The sequence below is a fragment of the Notechis scutatus genome, chromosome 1, assembly GCF_049901735.1.
Source record: "Notechis scutatus isolate UNSWTSFEM ecotype Mainland chromosome 1, rNotScu1.2, whole genome shotgun sequence".
Taxonomy (NCBI): Eukaryota; Metazoa; Chordata; class Lepidosauria; order Squamata; family Elapidae; genus Notechis; species Notechis scutatus.
The window spans coordinates 91,881,949-91,902,397 of record NC_142009.1 but is presented as its reverse complement, the minus strand read 5'-3'; the positions used below and the strand labels follow the sequence as shown (position 1 = coordinate 91,902,397).

The 20,449-nt window shown below is 38.4% G+C and overlaps 1 protein-coding gene across 2 annotated transcripts; it reads right to left on the bottom strand.

The window, feature by feature from the left end:
- Positions 1–486: 486 nt before the first annotated feature.
- On the bottom strand, positions 487–18,722 carry LOC113411207 (interleukin-20 receptor subunit alpha-like). 2 transcript variants are annotated; one of them, XM_026666160.2, is made up of 7 exons: positions 18,328–18,722; positions 14,798–14,927; positions 13,223–13,401; positions 10,697–10,872; positions 8,209–8,350; positions 5,568–5,710; positions 487–3,528 (listed from the first exon to the last, which is right to left on the bottom strand). In XM_026666160.2, the coding sequence occupies exons 1-7, from the start codon at positions 18,404–18,406 to the stop codon at positions 2,473–2,475; spliced, it is 1,905 nt and encodes a 634-aa protein (XP_026521945.2). In that variant the 5' UTR covers positions 18,407–18,722; the 3' UTR covers positions 487–2,472. The 2 variants fall into 2 exon arrangements, with proteins under 2 accessions (XP_026521945.2, XP_026521946.2); XM_026666161.2 differs by having other exon boundaries at positions 5,568–5,707; positions 18,328–18,683.
- Positions 18,723–20,449: the final 1,727 nt, after the last annotated feature.

Genomic DNA, 20,449 nt, shown 5'->3' with positions numbered 1-20,449 from the left:
CATTTTTTGTCAAGTATCAGGATGCAAGTATGCAATGGTGACATTTTCATATGTTGACAACAGTGAAGTTTGCTGTAGGTAACAGTCATCAAGACTACTAATATTGATAGTATCCATTAATTTATCCCGGAAAAGAATACTTCCAAAATTTCTCAATACAAGAATACAAGAAATAGGTATATGAGCCAGTAAAAGAATTAATTCTTTCATTTACATATAAGGATCCTACGATGTAGCATGAAACTTATATTTGCCAGGGTTATACCAAGTGGACATCTAATTCTCCTTTGAGAGTCTAAGTTGTGTTTAGAGAAATCTCACTGACTTAAGAAAAAAAATGGAAGATACACAGAACTGCTGTTATAAAATCTGCACTATGGTGCCTACAAGTGCCATGGGATACTTGGACACTTCTCCCTATGCGATATTGATTTTTAAAATATTTTAATTAAAACAATTAAATGGGAAGCTAGCGAAGTCAAGCACTATCCTCAAACATATATATTTTATTGCTTTCAGATCCCACAATATATTTCACAGGCATTCCTAGAAAAACTTCTCAGAAGCTGCAGTCCAGCTGACTTGATTGTGTCCCCATCTGACCAGAAGAAAGGGATAAGAAAGAAAAAGTAGCGAGCATTTGGGGAGTTTGGAATGAGTAAAGACAACTGTTTGTAAATAGGCATTTTTTATGATTGGTCAATACCATAATAATATATACCATAATAGTACATTTGTGACTGTATTCAGAATGATCTCCCAACATTCCAAAGATGTTTATCAACTCTTAAGAGTTTAGAAGAGGGGAGTCAAATGGTGACCCGTGGGCCAAATGTGTCATGCACAGGCCACGCCCATCCCAGCTCTGCGAAGGGAAAAAAAGGTTGAGAAACGTCACGTGATGGCAACATGATCCTGTGAGTTTGACATCCATGTTTTAGAGCACTTTGTCAGAAGAGCAGCCTATTGAATCCTACTAGGAAGCCATCAAGCAAGACATGATTACAGTAGCATCCTCTTTGCCTCAGTGGTGCAACGATTAGAGTGCTGTACTGCAGACCACTTCTGCTGACTACCGGCTGCCTGCAATTTGGCAGTTCAAATCCCACCAGGCTCAAGGTTGACTCAGCCTTCCATCCTTACGAGGTCGGTAAAATGAGGACCCAGATTGTTGGGGGCAATATGCTGACGCTTAGAGAGGGCTGTAAACAGGGATGGGATTCTCCTGGTTCGGACCGGTTCGGGCAAACCTCTAGCTCTGATCAGCTGTTAAGCGAACCGGTTCTCTCCAATGATCAAGTTGGCTTGCCCACCCCCCCACCCCTGCGCTGTACTTACCTATATCCTCTCAGTTGATTCACATGGCAGATTGCCATATCTCAGCTGTGTTACTCCCCAGAAGTAACTTAGAAGATAAGTAATTTTAAAACCTGCCCACATGGCGTGCTTCACGCTTGTGCGCGCATGTTCATCAAACCAGTTGTTAAACTGGAAGCATCCCACCACTGACTGTAAAGCACTATAAAGCATATATAAGTCTAAGTGCTATTGCTATTTGAATTCAGAAGCATGGCACTTCAGATAGTGAAATCATATGGCCAACTTAACTGACAACTTAATGGCCAATAAAACATGTATGGGTAGTTCTTGACTTATTACCACAATTGGGATTGGAATTTATGTCTAAACCAGACCCAATTTTACAACCATTAGATTGTTAAACAAATCACCATGGTTATTAAGTAAATGATGTGGTTGTTAAGTGAATCCTATCTACCCAATTGACTTTGCTTGTTGGAAACTGGCTGGGAAAGTCACAAATCTCATTCTTGTGACCACAAGATACTGCAATTGTAAATCCAAGCCAGTTGCCAAGTGTAGCCATGTTGTGGTCATGTGACCATGAGGGTGGCACAGTGGTTGTAACTTTGAGGAGAAATCTTAAGTCACTTTTTCTGAGATCGTCATAGCTTTGAACTGTCATTAAACAAGCAGTTGTAAGTCAATGACTACCTATCTTAATCCCTGGTGCTATTAGTTCTCTATACTGAATTATTCCCTCTAATATTTTATGTTTTTGTTTTAATTACAATAGCCAGTTCATCTTATCATACCATTCAAACCAAACCATTTTTTCTGCACTGTATGGGCAGTCTTATTTAAAGCAAACCAATACAACTCAAGTCTGTCTTCTTCAAAAAATATTTTAGATATATTGAATTGCTGAAGTCTAATGATATGAAGATAGCCAAAGGATCTTTACTTATCACCAATTTTTAGCTATTATGCAGTATTCCTTATCTGCAAATGTCTAGAAGAAGCCCTTGAGGTTTGGGTCAACCAGATCATTGCATAAGGAAAGTCTCCACTGACTGGAAGAAGATCCTTTGGTTAAAGCTGACTGAGGGCTGAACCCATGACTTTGTTGATAGTCATGGGACTGAGTTAATAAATCATGAAATGAAAGACAGATTAAGTTTGCATTTCTATATGTAGTCCCCAATGTTCTTTGAGTTGGAGGAGATACATATTCTCATATCTTCCTATTAAGTCTTCAGAACAGTGGTTCTCATAAAGCCTGAAGAGAAGTGCTTCTTCCAGGGATTCTTCATAATTTTTTGGGTCAATTTTATCTTCTTTTGTTATATTAAGTAACGGGGACAAATACATCCTCCCAGACCAGGGATTCCAATCAACTGTTTTGTTCTGTTCTTCTTCCATCCTTGTTTCCTGGTTTTCCTTGGTCCTTCTTCCAGTCTGGTGATATTTTGAAGTTGTCTTTTGAGTTAGTAGAGATAGTAAAGTGTGTGGCTCTTTGAGCGCACCTTCTTTTTCATCCAAAAAGGGCTCTTTTGGATCAGGCACCAAACAAATGTCTGCTATAACATCACACTCAGAACAGAAGGCTCGGTTGGGCTCATCAGCCATCAAATTTATCAGAGGGACTTCAGCATCATATAATTGTAAAGAAGCAGATTTCCTTTCATTCAGAAGGACTTCTTTTAACTGTTGCCTGAAAGAGGTATTTGGATCTCGTGCGCCAAACTGGGGGCAATAGTCCTGCTTTGTTCCATAGATGGGCAACTCTGATGTCATTACTTGTGAATTGTGCAGTGCACAATCTGGTTCACAAATACAGCTACACATTTGTTGTTTCTCCTGAACTGGAGTCATCTGTTCAGCCCTCAAGTCAAATTCATATGCCACCACCTCATCATTGTGTGTCTGTTCTAAAGCCTGGGGCGTTTCCAACTCTGCCAGTGTTGCTTTGCTTCTGTTTTGTTCATTTTTTAGTACATTGTCCCTTTCTAAGAAATTATTGTTTCCCAGAACTTTTTTCGAAGCGTTCTCTTCTATACAGCTTCCCTCACCAGTCTCAGCATTGATGTAGCCATTGCCGATTTTCCGCTGACGGTTCTCCGGAAAGGATTTATGTTCTTCTACAACATTAACTGTAATGAAGTTAACCACTATTTTTTCAGAAGGAACAAAATTATCTCTTCCACAGCTTTGACTATATTTCAAGATCTGGGGAAAAAAAGGCAAAACTTTAGAAAAAAAACGGCCCTATCTGTTAAATATTGAGTAAATCTGGTGGAATATGCTTGTGACATAATTGTATATTTCCTTGATAACATTCCTTTGATAACTATAAGGCCTACAATACTGAGTAAGGAATGGAAGATTGGTAGCTAAGAGAAATATTGCTGGTTGGCATCCACAGTTTCACACTTTCTCTAATAATTAGAAATAGTTTTTAATCTATAGCTACCATTTCCTCGCTCATTTACCTCTTATCTTTTTTTCTGGGATTTCTGCTTCATTATTTTTTAAATTTCTTCTCTATAATTTTTCCTTTCTACCAAGTTATTATAGTTAATATTTCCTCCTTTCTTTCTTTGACATATACTTAAGAATTCACTTGTCTACTGCTGTAATTTTTTTTAGCAATAACTTATCTTTGCTGTTCAGCCTAGCCCACAATATACAGTATGTATGTGTCATGACAAGCAGTTTAAAAAGAAAACAATTTCACTCATGATTTACTCATGATAGCTTTATACATTACATTGAGCTATGGCTTGTTTTAATAATGGTTCATTGTACAAAGGGTTAACCAATATTACCAAGTTAAAATACCCATATGGTATTGCCAAGTTAAAAACAGGAAAACCAAATTATGTCTTAGTGCAATGTGTGTACACAAGTAATGTAATACATTAGTAGATACTTGGACTGAAAATTGTTTATGCTTCAACCTGTGGACAGTTAGCAAGCCAAATAAAGATAATAAAAATAAATTTAAAATCCAGTTACCCAAAATGCATACATGATTGATATATGTATTTTAAAATACTTGTAAAACATTGAATACTGTGTGTAAAACTCAGGGGGAAAAAACCAAAATGTCTTTACAAAATATTAGTTCATTCTATAGCTACCCTTAAAGACTGCAATACTGTGGAATTCTATTCTCTTAAGATTCTGAAGAGACAGTAAGCACTGCGAGATTGAAGAGTAGGCTCCCAGATGAGTCCAGGCCAGGTTCCCATATGGTATTAAGTCATGTTTGTTGCTTAATGCACTGTATTAAGTCTTACTCTAAGGACATTCTCTGTCTTTTGATGGCATAGCAGCTGGCAAGGCTGTTCTTAAAGAGCAGCACATCAGGACTCTGAAAGTCATTGAGGCCATTTGGGGGTTTTCTCAGAGTCACTTGAATCAGAGTGAAAATGGACGTGGAACCTTCTTGGGGCTGCTGAAAGGATGGTGTTGTAAACAGGAGATAGGTGGTGTCTGTTTCAAGAGACTCTGAGGATACAGATAAACTCCCAAGTGGCCTCAACAATTCTCAGAGTGCTGCTGACCAGATGACTGCAAAGAGTATAAATCCTTCCACCAGTCAAGTTAGAACCGAAGAAGCTTCTTGGATGAGAAGCAAATGTTTTCAAGGAAAAAAAACCAAGAAAATCAAGTTGCCTCTTGGAAAAAGCACCTTTGAGACATCTTCTAATGTCATTCAGCCATCACTGTGGGTAAAACTTGTTACTGATTTGGCACAGTGCTCTCTGAGATTCTGTAAGTCATTTGTAGAGATCTTCCATAATCATGTAAAGCACTTTGAGCCCTTCCAAATAGTTGCACAGGTGAAAAAGTGACAACTTACTACCAAAAATATCACCTCTATCTGGCAATCGCTATTTTAAGAAAAGGAGTTTTGGGCAACCACTCCCTGATGTGGTTTACTTTTTCAGTACCTGTCAGGAGATACAATTCTTCATCTGAACTATCTTATGTAAACTGACCCAGGGAAAAGAAATGCAAAATTGACTTCTATACAGCTGCTAATTCTTTTGGTTGTCCATCCATTTCTATCAAGGCATGTGAGAAATTGCAACACTAGAAATTTCCAGGAATAGTTATCTGCATTTAATGTCCACCATTGTTGCAGCTAAAGAGCATTTTCCCCCCAAGTAATATTTTTTATCAGTATAAACTAGGCTTCATTGCACATTGCCTTAAAAATTACAGCACTATATATTTCAAATATGGCAAAGAATCCTTACCAAATTCTTGGGGTACGTTTGCTTCACGAGATGAGTGTATCGATATAGACAGCAGCTTGACACCAAAATAATCAGGACTAATAACAGGCCTGGTAAAGTATACCCAAATATGACTGTTGCGGTTTGCTTGAAATCTGGATCTGCTGGGAAAACATAGCTTAGATGTTTTACATTTTTTCAAAGGGCCAGTAGGCAAAAGCATTAACAATTGATAGCTGACTTTCTCAAGATAAGCAGCCCCATTTGAAAGTGCAAAAACATGCATTCTGCAGCTAGTCCTCAACGTACAATCCATTCATTTTGTGAGTGTTTGAAGTTACAGTTGCACTGAAAAAAACAGTCCTCTCACTTACAACCATCACAGTATCCCCGAGGCTACATGATCAAAATTTGGGCATTTGGCAACTGGCATATATTTACAATGGTTGCAGCAACCCAGGGCACCTAAATGCCATTTGTGATCTTCCCAGCCTGCTTCTGACAAGCTGGAAGAAGACAGATTCTCTCAACAACCAGGTGATTCACTTAAAAACTGCAGTGATTCACTTAACAACTGGGTCAAAAAAGGTTGTAAAATCAGGTGCAGCTGACTTTAACAACTTGTTTTGTTCTTGTCCCAACAGAGGTGGCATTCAGCAGGTTCTGACCAGTTCTGGAGAACTGGTAGTGGAAATTTTGAGTAGTTCGGAGAACCGGCAAATACCACCTCTGACTGGCCCCGCCCCCATCTATTCTCTGCTTCCCGAGACTCAGTGGATTGGCTGGCTCTTTTTTTGTTGCCCTGCACAGGAGAATGGAGCTGGAAAGCAGGTTAGTGGGGTGGGGAGCAGAGGTGATATTCAGCAGGTTCTGACCAGTTCTGGAGAAATGGTAGCAGAAATTTTGAGTAGTTCAGAGAACCGGCAAATACCACCTCTGACTGGCTCCCATCCCCATCTATTCTCTGCCTCCCGAGTCCCAGCTGATTGGCTGGGTCTTCTTTTGTTGCCCTGCACAGGAGAATGGAGCTGGAAAGCAGGTTAGTGGGGTGGGGAGAGAATGGGGATTTTGCAGTATAACCTTCCCCTGCCACGCCCAACAAGCCACACCCACCAAGCCGTGCCCACAGAACCATTAGTAAAATAAAATTGAATCCCACCACTGGGTCCCAATTGTCATAAGTTGAGGACTACTTGTACATTAGCTAGAAAATATGCATAATATTTTATAGCTATTTGGAAGTTTAACATATTTTGAACACTTTCTAATTTCTACTATAAAATCTAATTAGATTAGAGTGTTATTCAGAACTGAAAATTGGCCTTTAGCTTCTGTAGAGAATTTCGACAGTTTTGCCTTCAACATATGCCCACATAGCAGCCAGCATGCTTATGAAATATATTATTTTTCAAAATATATTGCATGTTAGCAAGCATTAAAATAAAGTCTCTTTTATAACTTCTTGCTTGTGTAACAGCTGGGTTATGTTCTTTTAAGTTCTTTATTTAGGCTGTTCATCCAGAGTAAGTTATTGATTTCCCTGCCAGCAGTTTCTTTCTTCGCCTAATTTATCTGCATTTATTAGGAATACATAGGCAATTAATAATGACTAAAAAGGGCTGACTTGCTGACTTGCTTGTTTCTAATAAAAGATTTTAAATTATGCTCTTCAGAATCCCATCAAAGCAAAAATGCAACTACTTAGTATTGCAGAGCTGAAAAGGAGTGGTAAAAACAGGTCTATTTTTGTAAGAGTAACTAGCAGAGGCCATATTAGTGGAACATTGTAATATTGCATTTTCTATCCATCAGGAGACTCAAATGGAAACCTAAGGTCAACTATGATAGATCTTGTTTGCTCTTTCCAAAAAAAAAAAAAAAAAAATGAAACCAGGACTTTTTCTCTTGGGCTAAATGGAAAAAGAATTGGAATTTTTTTTTTTTTTGGAATTTTGTTATTATATATGTTGACTGCAGCAAGACTATTGTATGCACAAAAATGGAAGAACACTTTGATTCCTACTATGGACGAATAGTTGCAGAAGTTGATGGAATTGGCTGAAATGGCAAAACTGACTACTCTGATTAAAGAAAAGAACATAAGTACTTTTGTTTTCACATGGAAACCACTTCTGAACTTCATGCTTGATGTGGAAAAAAAAGGAAACTCTGACTTTGGGCTTTACTGATTAGACATAGATCTTTATAGAAATGACTTGTTCATATTATTATGAAAAAGCAAGAAGTTGTGATTTGATGTTAATGCCTTATTTTACTGTAACAGAGAGAAATAGAAGTCAATGCTTCTTTTTCTTTTTTTTCTTATCTTATCCCCCACTTCTCCTTTCCTTCCCCCTTCCCAGTGCTCTTCTATTTACTTTGTATTTTGTATTTTATAATACTTTATAATTCAATAAAAATGTTGACAGCTAAAAAAACACAAAACAATTGTGATGACATAGAAATTGAATGAGAAGTTTTCCCATAGTGGCAGATATAACAGATATAACACAGGAAATGTCTTTTATAAAGCCAAAAGATTATTCTGAAGAATTTTCAAGAGAACTAGAAACCTATGTGGAATTCTTCCTCAACAACTTTAATCTATTCATAGTATTGATGAAACACAGAAGTTTGGTGTATTTTGTGCTCCTTTGCTTACCTTTTAGGGTAGCAATGCAGTGTTCTTCAGATAATTCACTAAACAGAAGTGGAGTAATATATATTTGTACGGTGACACAGTATATCGTATTTGGCTGTAACTGCTGCACCTCCAATCGATTGTTTTGAATGCAAAATATCCACTAAAGGAAGGAAGGAGGAAGGAAAATCTTTTTACATTTTAAACTTAACTATATTAAGACCTACTGAACAACAACAACAAAAAAACCCAGATGAAAAGCTCTTTCTGAAAACTTCTCTATAGTCTCATATGAAAGCAGAAAACATGACATATATTTGGATTTGAAAAGTATAGCTAAAAGCATTGCATAACAAGTAGATCATGCAATAAGATGTCACGTAGAGTACTTCCTCAAAAATAAAAGGTTGTTTTAAAAATGAATCTTTCGTCTTCAATAATATATTAGCCAGAGCTTTGTGCAGGCAACAGATGCTTGAAATTCGAACATAATAAGTTAACTTCTGATTTGATATGATAGCACTTATGCTATGTTGTGATATAGCTATAAAAGTGAAAGACTTATTATTTTTACAACCTACTATAAATGTGCAAGCTGTGTTAGATATGGCACAAACAAACAAAAGTTGCAAACAAGTCATTAGCTGGTTAACAGTTCCCAATCTTCTGAGGGCACATTTGGGATATAAAAAAAGGGATATGGGAACAGTTACAATACAACTGTTGTGAGGTATGGTTGGTCACATATAATCAGGTTGAGGACACTCTAAAATGTTCATAGTGCTCTCTTGTGGTCTGGCTGTGTTCATATGGCATAGAGTTGGGCAAATCTGTATCCATCCTCCCTAAGCCCTCAATTGTGCTGCTGAAATTGGTGGCAAAATGTTCAATTTCCAATGATGTAATATTTAGTAATTATTTTTATTCACAAAAATAAAGGTAGAAGTGGAAGCAAATGCTATATCTGGGCAGCAAACAAATTGGATTTTCAGCCTATAGTGAAATATTATAGCAACTACAAACCCCAAAGCATGTTGGGAAAAAAACCCTGTCCCTGTTACTTTCCCTTTCTATCATGTTACCTCCTTCTTATGACATCACCATAAATTTGACCATAAATTTCCTCTGCTAATCCTTGGGGAAAATCTCCATCCTCCCTAATGTGCTGCGTTAACCTATTCTTTCTTTACCAATGCCATCATTGAGTATACCACATTTGTCACATCATCTGATTCCATTTTGACTTGGTGCGATGGGAGTATCCACTCTCTACATCTCTATGTTTTCCCCTCCTCTTCCTCTCATACACATGCTTGAGAGAGAGTCAGGCAAAGAAAAGTGAAGAAACAGGGTAGGGAAAACTATTTCAAGCAGGCAAAGTCTCAATGCACTTGACTAGAAGGGCAAAAAGTATCAGTTCAATTTCTAGCAGTTTCTGAAGCCACAAGAATCCTTAGTGAGAAGTATATGTTCATCTATTTCATATATATATTACTCCGAGAAGCACAAAGCCGAAGACACAAGCCTGAAGATGATGAATGAGACTTCATCGAAGTGCTTTTAAAGTTGTAGCTACAACTTTAAAAGCACAACTATAATGACGTGGGAAAATACCCGAACAAAGCTGAAGGCCATACATGTAAGTACCCGCGAAAACTTAAGAAAATATATATATATATATATATATATATATATATATATATATATATATATATATATATATATATATATATATATATATATATATTCTCCTCTTTTTGAAGGGGGCTTATTTAAGGTACTAGTCAACAAGGCAAATGGACAGTGATGCCATAGGAAGTACAGTGGTTCCAGATTATATCTAGATCGCTTCTCTTTGGGGCTTTGTCCTGCTCTGTAGTTGCTTTATAGTTTTGCTTCTCATTTCTACTTCTGGCCCTGATTCCTGATTTGTGTTTTTTTTTTCAGTCCACACTTGCCATATTTAAGGTAATTAGATGGAGGATAAGCATTGATTTGACCTGGCAACCTGCCCTGGAGTTCCAGGTGCATCTTTCTTTTCCAGGAATTCATATACATTGGCAACTCCTCAAACAGGGGAGGAGGGGGAGCTTGGGAAAGAAAACAGATTTTGAAAACAAGAACACCTTCCAACATGGGGCAGTTTCCTCCTCACATATAATCTTCTGCTCCAGATTGCAGATTTCCTAACTACAGACGTGCATATAAAAAAACAAACATTAAACTGCGAACATCTACAAACCCAGACATCAGGCACAGTTAGGTTCTCGCTACATCTACAGTTATTGTCCCTGAAGACATACTTGGATCTTATCTTTGTCCATCTACATCAGTGTTTCTCAATCCCAGCACCTTTACTATGGGTGGAGTTGGCATCTTAAAATCACTGAGCTTGAGCTACACCGATCTACATCGTCACGAGCCAGGAGAACATCACTTCGATTTAGCCTGTAGCACAATCCAGTCCAAATTGCCGAGCAATGGTTTCCATTTCCAAGTTCAAACTTACTCTTTTATTTATGTTTTTGTTGAATACTGACACGTTATATTGTAGGCCCGAGTATATTTCATGCAAATATACGGGTTCCTCCTTGGGATTTCTCTTCCATTTCTCAGGGGGAACCATGGTGACTGAAATAGAAGTCTCAGTGGATGAGAGGGCAAATGTGGGTGGATCAATAGTCGCTGAAAAGCAAACATATATCATTATAAGAATAAGAACACAATAAAGGAGGATATTTGTAGCTCAGGGTTGAAATGTGGGGCTGTTGGTGCTCTCTGAGCTTGGTTGCTTTCTTGCAGACGTTTCATTACTCACATACTAGGTAACATCCTCAGTGCTACTGATGATGATATTACCTAGTTTGGTTTGGGTAATGAAACATCTGCAAAAAAACAAGCAAGCTCAGAAAGCACCAAGGACCCCCTCAATAAGAACACGATCAAAACCAACTGAGACAGAATTTCCTTGTTGGTCTATCTGGTTTATTTTTTACCTTGAACTTTTCAGTAACACATGTTTAGGCTTGCCTACTCTAACTGGTACCTCTCCAAATTGTTTCATTGCATTGATCATCCTTCCAAATCAGCATCCATCATGACGAGAGGAAACTTAAGGGTCTGACACAACCAGAGAGGTAACCAAGTTGGATAGGCTGACTTACATAAGAAAAGTTTTAATAACTTCCCTTCAATTGTGTCGTTAATTTGAATGTATTTAGAAAATTCAGTGTATTGAGCAGGATCTAAAAACAAAGCTTCTCTATGAGTCAAAAGGCATTTATACATTTTCATAATTAATTTGCTGTTAAATGCATACCATATGGCCAACCTGGCTTTGAAATTGTGGGGTGATTCAAGAGCAGTTCCTGATGAAACATGAGGATTTTTTTTTTTGATCAAAGAGAGAAAATGAAGCTACTAGACTAGTCCGGGCTTCTCACTGAATCTACATATTGCAATAAATATCTTTAGAAGCTGTAAAAAAAAAACTTTATGAATCTTGGGCTATCAGGAAGCATGCCTTCAAAATTCAGGGCAATGAGTTTAGTTCTAAGCACAGTCTGATCAATAAAATACTTGTTCTGTACACAAGCAACATTATTTCTATATTCAGAAGCAGTAAGACACGTGCTCTTGAATGCTATTGCACTTCTATTCATTCTAAGCCGTCCCATGGACACTGGTTTTTATCTGACGATGTATATTCTAGCGGGATCCAATCTGGACCAGAAGTTTAGTCTTCTCACCAGAATGGAGTTCCCTGAAGATGGGCTCCAGCACCAATCCAAAAGCTCAGAAGACTAGCCCTCTGTTCCCAGTGACTGACCCAGATGGATCATGCAACATTATCCTGGGCCACATATATTTGCCTTTATTCATAAGTATATTCTAGAATAAAAATAAGGTTCTGAAACAACACGGTAGACTTTAGTTTAGCCCTTTCTCTGTTCTAGGATGCATGCTAAGAGACATTGCTATTATACGCAAGGATTGTTATGGGTGCATGCAAGCATAGAAGGCAAAGAATGTATCTCTGTGTTAAATAAGACAGAGATACAAGTTGTATTGAACAAGGACTTTGAGATTTTTAATCTCTGTATTGTTTTGATTAATACAATGACATTCCATGGAGGAAAATGGAAGTGTACATCCATTCGTTTCCCATGGAGCTTCTGTTTTCAACTTCAACAACTTTGGAGAAACAGACCAGAACCAGAATTTTATTGGATCCCATTTGCAGTACACTCAAATTAATATCTTCTATCCAGGAAGATAAAAAATCTGTTTTGAATCACTGTCTTTCTCTGTTTAATGATCTGGCATTCAGCAAGTCAGATATATCTTCCCCTAACTAATAGCAAAAATGCAACAGCATCCTATTTCATAAGCCTTAGAATAATGCAGTCAGGGACAAGCACTTTAACTATTCTGCCATGGCTTCTCCTTAGATGTTATTGGGGAAAAACCCTCCTCTCTGAGGCTATAGCCTGGTTTGAATCCCAGAAGGGTATGGCTAGCTGATGAGAGCTAAATAGCTTGAAATAGATCCCTTTAGTTTTTTATCGGTAAATATAAATTTAACTCTGGAGCTGCTGTTTACATTTTAAGGGAGGCTTTCTTCTGCAGCAATGGGAGTTTTCTTGATAATTCAGCAATTAATGGAATATGTAGTTTGTATTTCAAAGAATGTAATTGAACTGCTGTGCACATAAAAGTTATTATAGCAAAAACCTGAGCTGAACCTTAACTGAATCATATCCAGTCTTTATTCCTAGTCAACATCTGCTTTCATTTATTTTGACAGAAGAACCCTCAAGTTGTCTTTAGACCGGTTCCTCTTTCGCCAATCATACATTTTGCATATTCCAACATGTATCTGTTGCACGAAATCAGGGGTGACTGACATGGGTTGAAACCACTAATATCTAACACCAGTGGCTGTCTTTCAGTATCTCACAATATTGTTATGAACATTTGTCTAAGGTTAAAGTTTTTGGGGTTTGGGGAAGAAACATATATTAGTTGTCCTTACTGTCTGTAAATGGATTGAACCTGGGTGATTCTGCCCAGACAGAACAATTTCCGTTTAGAGAGACTTTCACTCTGGCATGATATTGTTCTTTGTGGTTGTATGTTCCACGTGAGAGGTCACACCAGGTCTGATTAATATTCTTACATTCGGGATACTTAATCCACTTATCTGTGCCATATCTGAATATCAAAAGGTAAAAGAAAGAGAGACAAAATTAACACTTCTACAATTAATCCTTCATGGGGATTGAACTCTGGGGAGGCAAGAGAGAGTGTTGAAAGATTTCTTTGTTGTTTAAATATTAAATGCCTGTTTTGGGATGTCAGTACTGCCTTTGGGCAATCTCTTCCCCAAAGTGCATTGGGGCGTGGCAGGGGTGGCTGTGTCAAAAATAGCACAACAATTTCTGCTCCTAGAATTACCCACTGATGAGTTTTGGGTGGGCTGAGTCTGTAGTTCTTTAAAGTAGCCATATCTTTCCCTGGGATCCCTCTACTGACTGTAGAACTGCTACACAATCCTGAGAAAAGTCAGGGCTGCTTTAAGGAGTTGCTATGGCTACTTCATTCATGATACACCTGTTGCAAAGTACGCTTTTAGAATCCAGCCTGGAGTGTGGCAGAGTCTTACTATTCTATGATGTTCCCACACATCAGGGATGTCAAACTCGATTTCATTGAGGGCTGCATCAGGGCTGTTTTTGTCCTCAGGGGGCTGGGGTGGACGTGGCCAGATTTGGCGTGGGCAGCTCGTCATTTGTGTTGGGGGCACCTGTGGTGGCCCGAGCATTCTGCCAGCAAAAACGGGCTCCCAAGCTCCATTTTTGGCTGCAACAGCCTCCTGCAACTCTCTGCCAGTAAAAATGGAGCTCAGGGAGACACATGCAGCCCTCCCGAGCTCCATTTTTGCTGGCAAAGACACTGCGGGCTGGTCCTTCGCTGTTTCGAGGGTGGCCCCATGGGCCAGATCTGGCCCCCAGGCCTTGAGTTTGATACCCCCTGCCATACATTTTTTAAAAAGTTATCTTATGTTCCCTTATTGTGAAACACTATGACATAACAAATCCCCTTCCAGCTATCTTTTAAATAAATAATTTATTTCTTAATTAGTTACTAATAAGGAGGAGTATTTTGATGAAATAGCAAAAATAAGTTGTAAGGACAAATTTTCCAGGGGCTCGGAAGTGTTTCAAAAATCCAGTGTTATCCTTGGGAAACAGGTGGGTTTTTTTCACACCCAGTACTGCATTTTTCAACATACTCTATTGAGAGCTTCAGCAAGCAGTAAATAGGCATGAGTAGAAATACCCAATAATTCTATGCTATGACCATTTTCCTCTTAATACTCTTCCAGGCAGCCAGTTGCAGAAGACGAGATTTTTTTTTCAGTGGAAGATTGAATAAACCTCTGATGTAGAAATTTGAAAATTAACCTTTAGGACCTCAAGGTTATAGAGTCCCACCTTTATAGTTTTCAGCCTATTATGGTTACAAAAACAAGCAGAATGAAGCATTTACACATGGAAATAGCTGACTTTTACAATATACACAGCGTAAAACCCAGTAGCCAACATACATCAAATACTTCACTTTATAATTTAATTTGTTCTCCACTATTCCTTCTGGTGGCAACCAATGCAGAATGTTCTTCATGTTTCTGGAGATAAAAATGACATTCCGTGGGCTGGGCAAAAGACAATGTGAAGCTATTGGGAAAGAAAACAAATAACACAAATGAACAATTAGATTATGACCCACACCCACAAAAAAATTGGGGGGGAATTAAAACAAATTAGATGGAGGGGCTTTGACAGAATGAACACTCTTGAGTGGACCAGAATTCGTTGCAGGGAAGTTGTTCCATTTCCCTTCTTAGGCGTTGAAAAATACAGGATTCTTTTTTGCTGCCTTATAGTAGTTTCACATGCAAAAAGCAATCCTGAAATTTTAATAGACAGCTTGGTCTAGTAGTTAAGGTTGTTGTTGTGAGGAAATAGGATGAAGGTGTGTTGGGTATGTTTGACACTTTGTGTTATTTGTAAAATTAAAAAAAAGGTGGAATACAAATAAGTAACATAAAAATAATATCTATTCCCATTTTTAATGCTAGTGTGGATAGCTTGTTTTAATTATAAGGACACAATTTCAATAGATTGAAGTTAAAAATGATAACAGGGCTTATATTTTATTGATTGTATCTATAATATGTGGTTGAAAATTTAGTAGAGTATCAAGTTTAGTGGGCATTTTGGGGGGGAAATTCTTATTTATGGTCCTGGCAATTCCTGGGGTCGATATACAGTATAAAAGTGTTTTGTTTCTGGGACAGAAAAGAGTTGGGCCTCTATGGGCCTGTTTGCTTCCAGGTTGGATTTTGACAATGAGGCTCATTGAATATTTAACTTTATGGAAGAACTCTACTGGAACAGATAGTCCTCACTTATCAATCCCCTATTCAGCCATCATTTGAAGTTATTACAGACTGAAATTAAAAAAAATAACTTTATGGCCAATGTAACCACTTTTTCAGCATCCTTCAGTCACGTGAAAGTAAGCTGTTTGGCTCCCAGCCCTGGCCTGCAGTGCAAACACATTGCTTTTGATGTGTACAAAACAATGAACAGGCACTTGAGCATTGCCAAGAGTAGAGGGTAGGGGGAGGGGTGATTAGGAAGCAACCAAACACATGAAAAGTATAAAACTGAGTAGTCTTATTTCTTCTGGCTGGAAAACACAGTGGTGGTCACATGATGTTCCACTTCATGACTGCTTCACTTTGCAGTGACATTGAGGTTCCAATTAAGGTTATTAACTAAGGACCATCCTTGGTTATTGGTTGCTCTTCCAGCAACCATTCACAGTTACAATGGTGCTGGAAGAGGAGATTTAACACCCGTCCAGTCACATGATCACAATTGGGTGCTTGGCAACTGGTTAGAATGCAGTACTGCAGGCTACTTCTGCTGACTGCCAGCTGGTTGCAATTTCACAGTCGAATCTCACCAGGCTCAAGGTTGACTCAGCCTTCCATCCTTCTGAAGTCGGTAAAATGCGGATCCAGATTGTTGCTGACAATATGCTGACTCTGTAAACTGCTTAGAGAGGGCTGTAAAGCACTGTGAAGTGGTACATAAGTCTAAGTGCTATTGCTATTGCTATGGCCACAGCATCCTGTGGTCACATGACTGCCATTTATGACTTTCATAATCAGCTTCCAACAAACAAAGTCAATGGGGAAGCTGGTTGGAAGTCACCAGTTGCAGTCATGTGATGTCATACTTAATGACCATAATTGATTCAATTCACAACTGCAGCTGGGACTGATGTCATAAGTTGAGCATAGTCACACGATGATTCACTTTATAACTGTGTCAATTAGCAATGGCAATGGAAGGCTACCTGTACTTGAATTTTAAAGTTACTTGACTGATATGACTTGGTTTAGTAAATTACTGACAAAATTTGAAAATAATATTTTAACTACTTAAGTACATTTATGGAGATTATTTTTATTAAAGATGTTAATGTTATGTTTATGTTCCAAAACTTTGAGTTCTGATTATTTTGGGGGAGTTATAGTTATATCAGGTCTGGGCAATTGCTAAGAGAATTATTTTGAGAAATTGGAAAGGTAGTATTATTCCTGATATTAAGGAATAGATTCAAGAGATATGTAATTTATCTATCTTTGAAAAGGCAATTATATCTACTGTACTAATAAAAATGACTTGATATGTTCTCCTTTGACACAGATTTTGAAACAATTTGTAACATTAAACAGTCATAGTTTATTTTCTTGAATTTAGATAGGTTTAAGTATGTTTTGATATATTAGGATATCTATAGCTGGTTTATTTATCCTTTTTTGTAAAGTTTGTTATTGTTTTCCTTTATTTTTTTAAAATAAGTTTTCCATTTTTGCAGATTTTTTTCTTATAAAACTTTTTATGATAAATAAGCTAAATAGCTGAAATAAAAAACTGAAGTTCTGTTTCAAATCTGTGTTTATCTGTACTGAATCTGTGCAAACAATAGTTGTTAACCTGGTTATAGAATTAACCACGTTTTGAATTTTCCTAAAATAGTAAACCATACAATAACCAAACCAGCTGGATTCATAACTGAGGTTAGTGATTACATTTAACCAATATTAAAGTTAAGTCATCAGGTTCCTTATAACCTGATCACATGCCTGTGAGAACTCAGTAAACCATGCAGAATTCTGTGCAGCTTATTTTAACCATAGTATATTTATCTTTTTAATGATGCACAGTAACTTTGCCAGAGTTATTTTTATATAGGCCCATCGTAATATGAAGTTATTCTTATCATTCTTTTTTAAAAAGCATTTCCAACCTAATTGCATCGGAGAATCAAGCTAATATATGTGGATTTCTCACCGTCTCTAGGACAACAATTTGTTCAAAAACTGTCAGGAAGCTTCATTGCTGAATGAAGATTTGGGTCCAAGTCTTAGTGCAACCATGTAACCCCTCACTGCAATAGCTGGTACTTAGATGTATGAAAACTGCAGGGTGGAGGAGGCATCCATCCCTAGAAATAACTTCAAAGCAACAGCAGGGCTGGCTCCCCCCCCCCAAAGAGTGAGCTGTCCAACAATGCAAGAAATCTTGAAGAATAACCACAGATAATTTGAAAGCTCACATGGAAAAACAGCCCAGCCCTTTCTAAGCCGAATACCTGACTGATCGGGTTTAACTACCTGTTAAAACCTCGCACGTTTCCCCTGAGCTTATTTAAGGCGTGCACTGTATCAACAGTGTCATTTTAAAAAGTGCCACCCACCCCCACGCCAGTGATTCGTCCACTCTGCAAGAATTCAGAGGCATCCCTTTCCTAATATTGCAGAGAATAGATTTAAAGCAGATTCCAAGACCCAACTATGACCCATTATTGATGCCTTTTTTAAAAAATTAATCATCATCTTCCTCTATCAACGCACCCGTGGCTCTCAGCAAAACGTGCCAGGAGCAGAAGCGGACCAACGCTTCGGGTTTAAGCCCCAAAGCGAAGAGGAAACTGGCCCCGGCGACCCCCCACCCCACCCCACCCCGGCGTTTCCCCCCACTCACCCCCGTAACCTACCTGCCGCCTCTAGAGGAGGCGCGGGGAAGATCAGCCGGAGCAGGAGGAGCCATAGAGCTGACGCCGCGGGGTCACTCATTGAGAAGGGACAGCGCCTGTGCGTTGCATGGTGCTCGTCTCCTCCACCTTCTCTTCAGTTGGGTCGGACACAGAGGACGACAGCAGCGCCGACCCCAATAAGCCAAGAACCGCAAAGCTTCCGGTTTTCACGCTTAAGTGACTCCTGCCTGGCCGAGCTTTTTGGCTCGTTCCCCCGGGAGAGGGAACGAGGCGCAGCGATCCTGTCGTGGGACTGCGCGCTTAGCGTGCTTTCCACGGGCTCGGGCTAGTTGCTTGCAAAGTGCGCTCTCGCGCCTGGTTCCCCGAATCCAAGCAGTCCGAAGCCACGCCTGTTTAAGCTGAATAGTGGCGACGTGGGATCTGGGTAGATCGGGGTTAAAACGCCCTCCGCCGGAATTTGCCCTTATAAATATATATATTTGTGGTGGGGGGTGGGGGTGGGGGCCCCTGACAGTCTAATTGCAGGGCTAAGATGCTGGAAAATCTCATAAACTTGTTTCATCTCCCCCCCCGCGCTTTCCACTTTTCGCTAAGGGCAATAACATTTTACACAGGATTTTCTTTCAGAAAGTTGTCTCATTGATTGATTGATTTTGGTTAAGTCTTACGGTATTTACTGTAGCGTGATGAAATCTGCATGCGTCTAAATTGCTCTGTGTGTGAACATTGGGAAGCTGTGAAGTTGCATAAGGGCACAATCGTGCCTACCCTACTGTCCCTGTCCTATTGTCCCCATTTATTCGTACCTATTTCCTGTATTCTTACTCATGTTTATACTTATATCTATTATCTTGTAAGTGATTGACAAATCAAATCAATCAATAAATAAGTGCCACAGCTTTACAGAAACCACAGAGAAGTCAGGTTTCCCCCCCCCCCCAAATGTTTTTCTCATCTTTGTAGAAATATGCACGTGGAGCATAAAGCCACAGTTCTTGGCATGGGTGCAAAATCCTGTGGTACTCTGTAATTTTAGTGACAAGGTACAGTATTACTGAACATCAGCATTTGTCCCAGAAGTATTATGCCAATTCTTGTTTCCTGTTACACAGTTTTAAGAAGTGGTGTATCCTACGGTATTTTACTTGATTAACCATTTGGATTAATTAAAGAAAAACATTTCAGTGGAATGAAAAGGCATCCACAATTTATGGGGCAGAAGAACTTCTACTTACATTTTTAAAAAAATGTTCAAAACCTGGAGCTGGCTAGCAAAGCTTTAGAACCAAGGCATCTCTTCCTGGGGTTTTAACAAGAAGAGGATAATCTTAATGTTGTTGTCTGCTGTGACACCATCATCTAAAAATAAATAATTATTTTACACTCATTTCATGAATATTCAATTGGTTTACTCAACAATGACAATCAGCCGTGAAATTGTCCCACAGTTCTTTATAACCCTACATAAGATTATACAGAATCATAAAACTCTACTGAGTTCAATTCTTTTCCAGGAAATTGTATACGGAGCTGCAGCAATCCTATAGAAAAATCTCTATTTCTTACTAGGCACATATTGGGTTATGCTGCTAATCATGTGATATCAATAGCCCCAAGGCCAGCAACATTGGTTTCTTGAACTGACTCATTTGTACAAGTTGAGGCATCACTTCTATGGGCCTCATCCTTTGGGGTGTGTCAGCTGCTTATTATCATCTGCCAATGTGTCGGCACACAGCAACTGGTCTATCAATGAAAAATGAGTACATAAATAAAAAATAAAATACATTCATCAAGAATCATAAGATACAACACTTAGTGATAATCATAGGTTACTGATAAACAATCAAATCATACTAGGGAACAAATAAAACAATATAAATTGTAAAGATACAAGCAACACAGTTATAGTTATAAGTTGGAAGAGATAAGTAATAGGAAGGATGAGAAGAATAATAGTAATACAGTCTTACTAAATAGTTCGACAATGTTACATGATAATAACTTGTGATATATGATAATGATATCCTAAAATACTTTATCATGGTATTACTTAAACATCAAATGTACTTTTCTCTGTACCCTTCATGTACTCATCATATTTATATAGCTGCCCATCTTA